This window comes from Eptesicus fuscus, chromosome 6 (genome assembly GCF_027574615.1).
Source record: "Eptesicus fuscus isolate TK198812 chromosome 6, DD_ASM_mEF_20220401, whole genome shotgun sequence".
NCBI classification, from domain to species: domain Eukaryota; kingdom Metazoa; phylum Chordata; class Mammalia; order Chiroptera; family Vespertilionidae; genus Eptesicus; species Eptesicus fuscus.
Genome location: NC_072478.1, coordinates 32177070 through 32190266, shown reverse-complemented (window position 1 = coordinate 32190266; position 13197 = coordinate 32177070). Strand labels below are relative to the sequence as shown.

The window sequence follows — 13197 nt, the reverse complement described above, 5'->3', positions numbered from 1 at the left end:
GGGTATCAAGCCCACAACCCAGACATGTGCCCTGACCAGTAATCCAATAGAGACGTGGTTCATGGGTTGATGCTGAAACACTGAAGCACATTGTCTAGACTAAAATGTAAAGATTTTAAAGACTGATTCATGAACTTCTGAGGAGATCTAGTTTGACAGCGTGCTTATTAAATAGTTTTCATTAGATCACAGATTTTGAAAATTGAAAAGTCCTTTTAAAATTATAAAAGAAAGTATATCTTTTGTTTCCAGTTTTAAATTTGACTTGCATGTTTTGATAAAATAATTAGTGTTAATTGAAAATATTTCAGAATGAGCTTGTTATTCTATTATTATTTTGCAAAACAATTATTGCCCTAAACTGAATGAAAGATTTTTCCAAATTTGATCTGCCAGCTAATTTGAAGCTCTTTCACCTCTCATAACGTCATAAGTATTGTTTAAAATAAACATGGCAAATAAATCAAATGAAAAAAAAATCTGCTTCAGTTCAAGGAATGATATCAGAGTAATTAAAAAAACACCAAATCACTACTTAAAAATATGAATTGGATATGTTCTTAAATGAAACCTAAGTATTTTAGTTATGAATATGAATCAAAGAATATATTTTTCATAGGAAAAGTTACTATATTGAGTTATCATGTCTATTTATTGAAGTAAAATATATGGCTATCCACAAAATTCTATAATATAAACAACCCACCCATGGATAATTAGAAATCAACTACACAGAAAAATAAATTTAATTATAGTATTTAATCTCAATTGTATATGTGGGACTTACCAAGTTTATTTATATTTTGTCAATTATTTAAACCACGGTGACCATCTAACGTACAATATGAAAATGTACATTAATCTTAATATAAGCATAGGCAAAAACAATTAGGATGGTTAATTTGCTGAAAAGATAATATGGTGTAGTCCAAAGTCAAAATGAAAAAAAACTTGAAGATGATTTACTCTCTTTGATTCTCTATACCAGGGGTCCTCAAACTTTTTAAACAGGGGGCCAGTTCACTGTCCCTCAGACGGTCGGAGGGCCGGACTATAGTTTAAAAAAAACTATGAACAAATTCCTATGCACACTGCACATATCTTATTTTGAAGTAAAAAAACAAAATGGCAAAAACACCCGCATGTGGCCCGCGGGCTGTAGTTTGAGGACGCCTGCTCTATACAATGAATAATTCAATTCATTGTAATTTCACTAGCATCTCATTATGCATTCCCTAACTATCCCTTGTAGTCACCTACTACTCACTCATTATAATTCAAATAAATATGGCAAATGAATCAAATGGAAAAAAATTTTTACCTACCTACTCATCCACTTGCTTTTTTACCCATCTTCTCATCTAATCACCTATTACTTATTCTTTGAAGTTGATTTACATGTGTAAGGTATTTGCCTCAGTGTATTTATTTTGCATAGCACTGAGATCAATTATCCATCAAGGAGTCTGGACTAGAGTGAGTATTGTGAAGTGTGTGTGTGTTTGTTTATGTGTGTGTTATTTCATAACCAAGAAACCACAAGATGATGAGAAAAAGATGACCAAAAGATAATGTTAACAAGTAAACTTAAATGCTGACTGATGGCCCTAGACTCTCGATTCCAATAATTACAGGCTGTTGTTCTTTGTGATTAAGCCCCTATCCCAGTGGTCGGCAAACTCATTAGTCAACAGAGCGGCAAACGGCGGCTCACAAGCCGCATGTGGCTCGCAAGCCGCATGTGGCTCGTGAGCCGCAGTTTGCCGACCACTGCCCTAGCCGGTTTGGCTCAGTGGATAAGAGTATCGGCCTGCAGACTGAAGGGTCCCAAGTTCAATTCCAGTCAAGGGCACATGCCTGGGTTGTGGGCTGGATCCCCAGTAGGGAGCGTGCAGGAGGCAGCCGATCAATGATTCTCTCTCATCACTGATGTTTCTATCTTTCCCTCTCCCTTCCTCTCTGAAATCAATAAAAAATATATTTAAAAAAAAAAAACCTGATTGATGCAAAAAGAAATTTCCATGAAATGGCTTTTGGAATTATGATAATCCCTGTTTAGAGTTTTAGGTTTAATGTGGTCTGAGGTGCTAGGTATGCAGAGAGGCTCACAATATGAGTGTTCTTGCACCACATTATAGAACAACCTTAGTAGGCCACCATTATAGTTTTGGGCCCCAAATTTCTGGTAAATGCTCACAGTATTTCTAAAATCATTTGTCTCAATATACTTGTGTGTGTATGCGTGTACAGCTGAGGAAAGACAATTGTATTGAAATAGGTCATGCCAAAAGAATTATTAAAAAGTAATTAACTGGCCGAAACCGGTTTGGCTCAGTGGATAGAGCGTCAGCCTGCGGACTCAAAGGTCCCGGGTTCAATTCCGGTCAAGGGCATGTACCTTGGTTGCGGGCACATCCCCAGTAGGGGGTGTGCAAGAGGCAGCTGATCGATATATCTCTCACTGATGTTTCTAACTCTCTATCCCTCTCTCTTCCTCTCTGTAAAGAATCAATAAAATAAAAATAAATAAATAAATAAATAAATAAATAAATAAGTAATTAACTGCCATGGTGATTCCATGACACTATATTTTTATGGATTCCCTCATATGTGTATAGTATAAGCACTTTCTCTGAATCATATGCTGGCTATTCTTATATTATTACTAGAGGCCCGGTGCATGAAATTCGTGCGCGAAGGGAGGGGGGTGTCCCTCAGCCCAGCCTGCACCCTCTCCAATATGGGACCACTTGAGGGATGTCCGAATGCCCGTTTAGGCCTGGGATCGGGCCTAAATGGGCAGTCGGACATCCCTCTCACAATCCAGGACTGCTGGCTCCCAACTGCTCACCTGCCTGCCTTCCTGATTGCCCCTAACCGCTTCTGCCTGCCAGTCTGTTCACCCCCTAACCACTCCAGCCTGTTTGATGCCTAACTGCTCCCCTGCCAGCCTGTTTGCCCCTAACTGCCCTCCCCTGCAGGCCTGATAACCCCTAACTGCCCTCCCCTGCAGGCCTGGTCCCCCCCAACTGCTCTCCCCTGCAGGCCTGGTCGCCTCCAACTTCCCTCCTCTGCCGGCTTGGTCACCCCTAACTGCCCTCACTTGCAGGCTTGATCGCCCCCAACTACCCTCCCTTGCAGGCCTGGTCCCTCCTAACTGCCCTCTCCTGCTGGCCATCTTGTGGTGGCCATCTTGTGTCCACATGGGGGCAGGATCTTTGACCACATGGGGGCGGCCATCTTGTGTGTTGGAGTGATGGTCAATCTGCATATTACTCTTTCATCAGATAGGATAGAGGCCTGGTGCATGGGTGGGGGCCAGCTGGTTTGCCCTGAAGGATGTCCCAGATCAGGGTGGGAGTTCCCTTGGGGCGTGGGGCGGCCTGGGTGAGGGGCCTGTGGTGGTTTGCAGGCCGGCCATGCTCCCTGGCGGCCCAAGCGGAGGCCCTGGAATCTGGGGTTTATTTATCTTCTACAATTGAAACTTTGTAGCCTGGAGCGGAGCCAAGCCTTCTGCTTACTCCATGGCGGCAGCCATTTCTGTTGGAATTTATGTATCTTCTATAATTGAAACTTTGTAGCCTTAAGCAGAGGCCTGGGCCGGCAAGGTGTGTGAAACGCTTGGCTTCCTCCATCGCCAGGGGCAACCCTAGCCTCCTGCTCTTTCACGCTCCGTGGCTGCCGCCATTTCTGTTTGGATTTATGTATCTTCTATCATTGAAACTTTGTAGCCTTGAGTGGAGGCCTAGGCAGGCAAGGGCAGGTGGAAAGCTTGGCTTCCTCCACTGCCGGGGAAACCCAAGCCTCCCTCCTGCTCTTTGTGGCCGTAGCCACCTTGGTTGGGTTTATTTGCCTATTCGCTCCTGATTGGCTGGTGGGCGTGGCTTGTGTGTAGCAGAGTGATGGTTAATTTGCATATTATTCTTTTATTAGATAGGATTACTGTAAGATCTTGTTCTTGATCTGTTCTTTTTTAAATTATGACTTAAGGGCTTCTCACAATTTTAATTACCAATTCCTTATATTAATGATTATAAACTTCCTTATCGAAGCTTCAGTTCCACTCAGATTACAGAGGCTGAAATTCCCTATGCTTAATTACCTTCAGAAATTCTCTATTCAGTATGAACTTATCTTTTGTTACCATTCATTCACTCTATTTATCTCCTCTAAGATACTTTCATGGGCCAATCTGATCTTTCCCTTTTCTGAAGTTCTACAACATCAATCATCTATAGCATTCACTGTTTTAATAATATGCTGGCTTGCACTATTACTTAATTGGTTCTTATGTATATATCTTATCTTCCCTAAAAGGTCATATGCTCCTAGAATGCAGAAATTATACTTTAACTTTCTTCTATATATCTCTATATACGGAATACCACATGCATATGCATAAGCACTGTACTAAAAATAACTGTCCAATCCTTATTGAAAAGGAGGAGGCTAGCCGAAACCGGTTTGGCTCAGTGGATAGAGCGTCGGCCTGCAGACTGAAAGGTCCCAGGTTCGATTCCGGTCAAGGGCATGTACCAGTAGGGGGTGTGCAGGAGGCAGCTGATCGATGTTTCTCTCTCATCGATGTTTCTAACTCTCTATCCCTCTCTCCCTTCCTCTCTGTAAAAAAAAATCAATAAAATATATTTTAAAAAAAGAAAAGAAAAGGAGGAGGCTAATAATATCAAATGTTATATAATGCTGACAGTTATTTCATGGAGGATGGTGTTGACAAAATGTATTCTAATTCCCTCCCTCTTTATGAGTGTCTATACATTTTGACAACACCTATACACACACCCGTATATCTTAAGATAGGACCCCTAAATTACTGTAGAAAATTCCCAACTGAGCTTACTTAAAATCTTCTCGCCTAGGTGCTGCCAAAGTGATCATTCTCAAATACAAAGCTGATTTTATCACCACAGTTACCCACACATGCATACTATGCAGTAGCCATACTCCAGTACCTAACTCCTTCTGTTCTCCTTGCCTCTGCATATATATTCTTTCCCTGTCTTTAATTTCCAAGTGCTTCCCCTGAATCATATTCAAAGTAGCAGTACAATGTTGTTTGTGAAGTTTCCTCTGACTCCCCATGATAATTTGATGGTTTTCTTCTCTGGGATCCTAAAGCACCTTGTATATAATTTTTTAAAATATATTTTATTGATTTTTTTTTTTTACAAAGAGGAAGGGAGAGGGATAGAGATTTAGAAACATAAAGGACAGAGAAACATCGATCAGCTGCCTCCTGCACACCCCCTACTGGGGATGTGCCCGAAACCAAGGTACATGCCCTTGACCTGAATTGAACCTGGGACCCTTCAGTCTGCAGGCTGTCGCTCTATCCTCTGAGCCAAACCGGTCAAGGCTATAATTTCATTATACACAAGGAAAAAATAGATAAAATATAGAAAATATATCATAGTCAAAAAAAGACTGCTGCTTTTTAAAAACAGAGTAGCTGACCCTTAGAAGGCAAAAGATCTTCTGAGAAGTCTCAATCTAAAAAGAAAATATAGAAATTATATCCTACACTAGAACAGAGAAGACTGAGAGAAAGGCTAAGGTAAGATCGAAAAGATATTAGACAGTTATAAAAACAGATGTTTTAAAGTTACCATAGAATGCTTTCCATTTTAGGCATAAGAATTTTCATTCTTTCAGTTTCCCAAACTAGAAATTGTTAAAAAAAAAAAAAAAAAAACCAACAAAACACAAACATTTGATATAGTTCTCTCTAGTTGCTATTAATCCATCATCATTCCTATTTTATAATTTCTTCTTTCTAAATATTTTTCAGATCAGTTCTTTCTCTCTTTCCACTGCCACTACTTTCCCATTAATCTTCATCATCTCTTAACTGAATTATTGCAAAGCTCCTTACAAGTGTCTACTCATTGGCAAATTTAACAAGAAAATACATCCCCTTCTCTCATTCTCTCTGTGAAGTTTCTCTGATTCTGTGCCCTTCTTATTTTTGTAAGTAAAAATTGACTGGAATATAGTCATTCCCATCTTGACTACATATTATATATGGCTGCTTTCATGCTACAATAGCACAAATGAATAGTTACAACAGAGATTGGATAACCCACGAAGCCTAAAATATTTACTATGTGGCTCTTTATAGAAAAAGTTTGAGAACCTCTGGACTATACAGTCTTCCCTTGGTATCCACCCAGGATTAGTTCTAGGACCCCTGCAGATACTGAAATCCATGGATGCTTATCTTTATATAAAACTAGAGGCCCGGTGCACGCATTCGTGCACCGGTGGGGTCCCTCGGCCTGGCCTGTGGGGATCGGGCCGAAACTGGCAGCCCAACATCCCCCAAGGGGTCCTGGAGTGCGAGAAGTCGCAAGCCAGGCCGAGGGACCCCACTGGTGTCCGTGCACAGGGCCTCCAACATCCCGAGGGGTCCCAGATTGCAAGGGGGCCAAGGCCAGGCCGAGGGACCCCATCGGTGCACGAATCTGTGCACCAGGCCTCTAGTATGCATATAAGATCTTTGGTCAATCTCTTTCTGCCTTCCCCCTCCCCCCTTTCCTCTGAGATTCATCAGTCTGTTCCATGTTTCCATGCCTGTGGTTTCCACTCCTGCATTGAGCATCTGCCCCCTGGTGGTCAGTGCATATCATAGCTACCAGCCAGTCAGCCAGTTGGCCGGTTGCTTAGGCTTTTATATATATAGATGGTATATTTGCATATAGCCTATACACACACCCCTATATATTTTAAATCACCCTTATATACTTTAAATCAGGGGTCACCAAAAGGTGGTCTGCAGACCACTGGTGGTCCGTTAGGTCTGAAAGGTTGGCGACTGCTGCTTTAAATCATCTCTAGATTACTTATAATATCTAACACAATGTAAATGCAATGTAAGTAGTTTTTTACTGTACTGTTTAGGAAATAATGACAAGAAGAAAAGTCTGTACATTTTTAAGACAGACACAACCACCATAAGTCAAACTACATTGTACACATCAGCAACAAAGTAACACTTTCCCCCCAATATTTTCCATACCCATTTGGTTGAATTTCTGAATGCAAAACCCATAGATATGAAGGGCCAACTGTACCATCATACTTATATTTTACTTTAATTGTTCACTTACAATAATAACAGAAGTTAATATCAGGCACTTACTAAGACAGGCACTGTTCTAAGCAATTGGATATATTATTTCATTAATTTTTTTTACAACAGTCCTAAAGGATATTATTATTATTTCCATTTTACAGATGTGAAAACTGAAGTTTATCATTCCAGATCCCATGTTGTAAACCACAACACTAATAGTGACTATACTATTATTCTTAAAAACTGTGAGCTTATTAAAAACATAGATTATGCCTATATCATCTTTGTATTCCCAGAACAGTAGCTGATATAGTAGGTATTCCACAACTGTTTGCTAAATTAATCTTACGAACATAACCACTTTCATCCTGCCTTCTCCCTACTCAATACCCTTTGATGATTCCATATTTTTTACTGCAGCAAGTCTAAGCTTTAAACTCCTCTGACTGGCTTTATATTGGACCATAATATTGGACAACTGTTCCTAGCAAAGTTCAAAAAAATTAACAATGTTCAACTTCTATTTCAGAATTGGCTACTCTTTCTTAAGCTGTGTAACTCAACTCTAATTCAGCACATGAAATAAACTAAGCTAGCAATAAACTCACCTGCCATCACGAGATCTGTGGAGGCTGCCGTGATAGCTGCTCACTTTGCTGTGGACACTCCCTGCTTTGCTTCTCTGATCATCCACCATAGCCAGCTGAGTTGAAGAAGCATGTGTGGATGTTCCTTGAGTGGACGTCCCTCTTGATTTCCTTATAATAGGAGTATTTGGATCCCTCAGAAGGGATTGAGCAAAATCAGGTTCTTGGAGTACTTGTCGGCTCTCATTCACTATCCTAGACAACAAAATACTAAGTTTAAGATAAACATTCCTATAGAGTAACAAACAATACTTTTGTGACGCACTGACGTTATTCTTTAAATTAATTGATGTCCACATAATGTCTTTAGAACAGATATAACATTGTTAACAGAGGAAAGAGTATAACAAAAATTCATGTGAATCAGCCCAACTGGCATGGCTCAGTGGTTGAGCAACGACCTATGAAACAGGAGATCACGGTTCAATTCCAGGTCAAGGCACATGCCTGGGTTGTGGGCTCGAGCCCCAGTGTGAGGTGTGTAGGAGGCAGCCAATTAATGGTGCTCTCTCATCACTGATGTTTCTGTCTCTCTCTCCCTCTCCCTTCCTCTTTGAAATCAATAAAAATACATTAAAAAAAAATTTGTGTCAATCTGTTCACAAAAGTGATAGAAAGAGATCTGTGCTAAATAAGAAAATAAAAATTTTAGTTTCAACTCTATCAATAAATATGTGATCTTAGGCAAGTCACTACCTCCTTTCCTTTTCCTCATCTATAAAATGAAGTTATATTAATCATTTCTAAAAAGTCTCTTTCAGCTAAAGAATTTTATGATTTGCAAGGGCACTGAAATATTACAAAGATATTACTATAAAATAGAGGAATTGTTTTATTGCATTGTTTATGGAAGTAATGGAGGCTTCAGATACATTTTTTAATTTGTAAGAGCAGTTGTTTTAAGGCTACAACTTAATTTCCTGATAGAAGCAGTTGTCTAATGCTGGAATAAACGTGAGTGGTCATAATTAGAACAAAAACGTGAAAAATTACTTTAAGTAAATTTTGACTGGAATATAGTCATTCCCAAACTAGAAATTGTTAAAAAAAAAAACAACTTTTTTTTTATATATACAAACATATAATTCTCAGATATATTAAAGGCTTAAGGAAAAAAACTAAGGAGATAAATTATTGTCAAGAGCAAAAGTTTTTAAAACTTTTGAAAGTGGTAAAAGCAAATGTTTATGATGATGAACAAAGCAGTATTTAAATTAATAAAAGAGCCAATTAAATTGTTGCAAAGATCTGTGTCTCAGTTTATGTAAATCAGTGACTTGAGAGTCAGGATTCAAGTTAAAATTAGGTTAAAATTTTCATTAAAAAACAACCTCAAATATGTAAAGATTGGATCATACAGTGAGAAAGTGCATATATTCTCTTTTCAAATTACAAAAGCATTGTTGTTGTTTTTAGAACTTGGATAGAAGGGCTAAAGGAAAACTGACATTTGATAAGTACCTGCATTGTGCCAAGTATTTTAAATACATCCTTCTTTGAGCCTTTAAAATTTTTTTATTTAAAATTGATTTTTAGAGAGAAAGGAGGAGAGAGAGAAACATCAATGTGAGAGCGAAACATCAGTAGCTTCCTCCTATATGCCCCTGCCCCAGGGATCGAGGCATGAAACCAGGGCATGTACCTTGACCAGGAATCAAACCTGCAGCAACCTTTTGGTGCATGGGACAACGCCCAACCAACTGAGCCACAATGGCCAGGACTACCTTTTTTTCCTCAATATATTTTTATTGATTTCAGAGAGGAAGGGAGAGGAAGATAAAGACAGAAACATCAATGATGAGGGAGAATCATTGACTGGCTGCCTCCTGCACACCCCTGGGGATGTGCCCTGACTGGGAATCGAACTGTGACCTCCTGGTTCATAGGCTGATGCTCAACCACTGAGCCATGCCGACTGGGCGAGGGCTATCCTTCTTAATAATGTTTTTGTTATGGAGACAAATGTCCTGAGAGAATATTTCTAAGAGGATATTAGATATCTATTAAGAATAAACATTGTGGTCCCCATTTTATAGATGAAAAACTGAGGTTTGAAGGGATCAATGGACTTTTCACAACAAAACCAGTAGTCAGGGATCAAACTTAAGTTTAAGTGGCTTAGAAACCAATCATAAAGTAATGATAAAACAATAGTTACATAATCCTGAAAACAGAATGTCAAAAACTAAATAGAAGAGTAAGTCAAAAATAGCACTGTCCTAGCTTGGAGGATCACAATGACTTTGTTGAGGAGGTATCCATGATTGCAGAAAACCAAGTAAAAGGATCCTTGGGTACTTTTATCAGTTTGAAAAAGATTCTGGCCCAACCAGGATCTCCCAATAACTAGAATGATTCCTCATAAGGGCAGGTTGGGTGTAGCTCTATGTGGAATTTCCAATACAACTCCATACAGAATTATTTGTCTACTAGAGGCCTGGTGCACAAATTCGTGCAAGGGTGGGGTCAGGCTGGCTTGCCCCGATAGAGGCCAACTGGGCCAGGCCAGCTGGGGGGATGGGACAGGGGAGGTTAGCTGGCCAGCCCTGCCCCTGATCAGGGTGTATGGGGCCAATCAGGGGCGTGGCTGGCCAGGTGGAGGGGCCCCAGGTGGTTGGTGGGCCAGCCCCACCCCCTGGTGGAGGGGACAATTTGCATATTACCCTTTTTTTTATTTTTTTATTTTATTGATTTTTTTACAGAGAGGAAGGGAGAGAGATAGAGAGCCAGAAACATCGATGAGAGAGAAACATCGACCAGCTGCCTCCTGCACACCCCCTACTGGGGATGTGCCCGCAACCAATGTACATGCCCTTGACCGGAATCGAACCTGTGACCTTTCAGTCCGCAGACCGACGCTCTATCCACTGAGCCAAACCGGTTTCGGCGCATATTACCCTTTTATTATATAGGATGATCCAGAGGTGACCAGGAATGTTTCATTCAAGCCCCTTCCTCAGCTTTATGTTGTACTGTGATTAAAATATATTTAAAATGTTCAATACACAGATAAATCACAGTAAATCCTACAAAGAAGACTCCATGAAAGCAGGAACTTGTCCTCTTTTGTTTCCTATTGAATCCCTGGCATCCCAAAATAGTTCATGGCACATAGTAAGCATTTAATAAAGACTTCTTAAAGAATGAATTAATGCCTAGAAAATATATTTTTATAGTTGTTGTTGAATGCATCTTTCCCCTTCTTCCCCTCTCTATCCTATGAAACTGTATTTAAAGTAGAAATACATTATCTGATATCACTAGTATCAGTCTCAGAATGATAAGAAAAAAATATATTTTAAATGTGATTATTTTATTTCAATTTAAACTGTTTAAGATAAACTACTAATTACTAATATTTTAGAAAATACAGATTTTTGTTATTGAGGCACTTTAAGTTGCATAGTGAAAGTACATTAGCCCATACAATGCACAACATTTTAAATACAATCTTAAGAGTATCTCCCAAAACCCACTTTCCATGGACCCTATCCATAAATTATTCTACTAATTTAGAATTCAGATATGATATTCATATAAGATTCTGAGTAAAAAATTTAAAATAATTTGTTCCTTTGTGAATACTGAAGAAACTTGTTTTATTTAATGAACTAAAGGCTCAAAAAAATTAAAGATTCTTTAAATATGCCCTCAAAAGACTGCTTCGGCAAGTCTTACCATTACCATGATATTCTAATATGCAGTGTGGCCAAGTATGAATTGAATTAAAATACTTTCTTAAACATATTTTATGTTATCTAATGATATATTTTTTTTCTATATTGGCTTTAATGTGTACTATATCAGAATGGAATAGCATGCTATCTCTTTAAATCATTTATGGTTTACTTGGAAGAACAATTTGAAATGGAAACCTAATCTAATACCTGTGTGACTTAGGCCAAGGCACTTAACCTCTCTGTGTCTGTTTTCTCATCTGTAACACAAAGATTATAATACATACCAACCTTCAAAGGATATCAAGAGCATAAAATAAGGATGTATGTAAAAGCATTAATTTGTTTTTAATTTTAAGAAAAATTATAATTTGGATTTTTAAAAATAAAGATTGACCTTCCCTCATATCTTAGTAAGGAAGAGAAGATTTTAGCTTTTTTGAAAAATTGATTTGAGAGAGAAGGAGGGAGAGGGAAAGAGAGAAACATAAATTTATTGTTCTACTTATTTATGTATTCACTGATTGATTCTTGTATGTATCCTGACTGGAGATTGAACATGCAACCTTGGTGTACTGGGATGACACCCTACTCAATTGAGCTACCCAGCCAGGGCCACATTTTTAGCTTTTTATATTATTTTTTAAATGTTTTTTTTATTGATTTTAGAGAGAGAGAGAAACATCAGTTGGCTGCCTCCTGCATGCCCCCTCCCCTCCGCCCCGCACCCCCAACTGGGGAGAGAGCCCATACCTGGGCATGTGTCTTGATCGGAAATCCAACCCCTGACTGGGAATTTAACCAGCGACTTTTTGGTGCACAGGACAATGCTCAATCAACTGAGCCACACCAAGTTTTTAGTTTTTAATTAAGACATGCTACTATGCCAGTCTTAACTGATGGCAGCTGAAGTTATAATCCAAATTATTTTAATATAAGCAATACAAAAAAATTTACATGAATGTGAACATTGTGATAATTTACTTCAACTTACTCTTTTTTTCTACGACCATGAAAAAAACTGGCCCATTCAAAGCATGTCTTTTTGCTTCCAACCCAAAATATGGAGGGAATACCAACTATGAGAGCCATCAGGTATTTCATCAGAAAGAGAATCAGGTCTGGACGACTCATTTGAGTGACCTACAAGAAGGGAAAGAAAAATATCTTAAATAAATAAAAAGAATTATTTATTAAAGGCCATTATAAAAATATTTAAAATAAACAACAGTTAAAATAATTCTACATTTTGATGTTTTCACTTATATAATTCTATACTTAATTTTCTGGTTATATGGAAAGATACACTCCCAAAAATTTGACAATAAATTTATAATATATATTTTGAGTCCTATATTTTTCTAATTAGCTCACACTGGCTATCTTCTAAAGAAAAATAGTATTAATGTCCAAATAAACCCTGAATAGGAATAGAGGCTCAAGTAAAACCCATACTGGCCAATTTTACTAGTCTTATCATTGGCCATCACAATATAAAACAATATGATCTTTAATATGCTCTTCCATCTACCTACTTCATTCTTTATTCTGTTCTTTTCAAGCTTCCTCTTTAACCTATGAGTTACTTATAAGTGCATTTTCTAGTTTCTAGTCAGATTAGTTTTTCAAAAATTTATTTTTATTGCTGGTTTCAAGTTTAATTATTATGGTAAGAGAATCTGGTCTATAGATTCTGGTTACCTTAAATTTTGGAGACTTCTTTTATGATTTAGGATACAGTTTTCTAAGTATTCCTTGTGTGGTAAAAAATAACACATATTCT

The 13197-nt window shown here is 38.3% G+C and overlaps 1 protein-coding gene and 1 long non-coding RNA gene across 6 annotated transcripts in view; one reads left to right on the top strand and one right to left on the bottom strand.

Moving 5' to 3' along the window:
• Positions 1-13197, bottom strand: part of FZD3 (frizzled class receptor 3) — a 79408-nt gene that overhangs the window by 1817 nt on the left and 64394 nt on the right. For all 5 annotated transcript variants that reach the window (XM_008150746.3, XM_054717608.1, XM_054717609.1 and 2 more), the window contains 2 exons: positions 12409-12557; positions 7699-7932 (listed from right to left, as the gene is read on the bottom strand). In XM_008150746.3, the coding sequence (XP_008148968.1) occupies positions 7699-7932; positions 12409-12557 (383 nt within the window). The remainder of the gene's footprint in view (positions 1-7698; positions 7933-12408; positions 12558-13197) is intronic.
• Positions 1-13197, top strand: part of LOC114234832 (uncharacterized) — a 69698-nt gene that overhangs the window by 15279 nt on the left and 41222 nt on the right. The window lies entirely within an intron of this gene.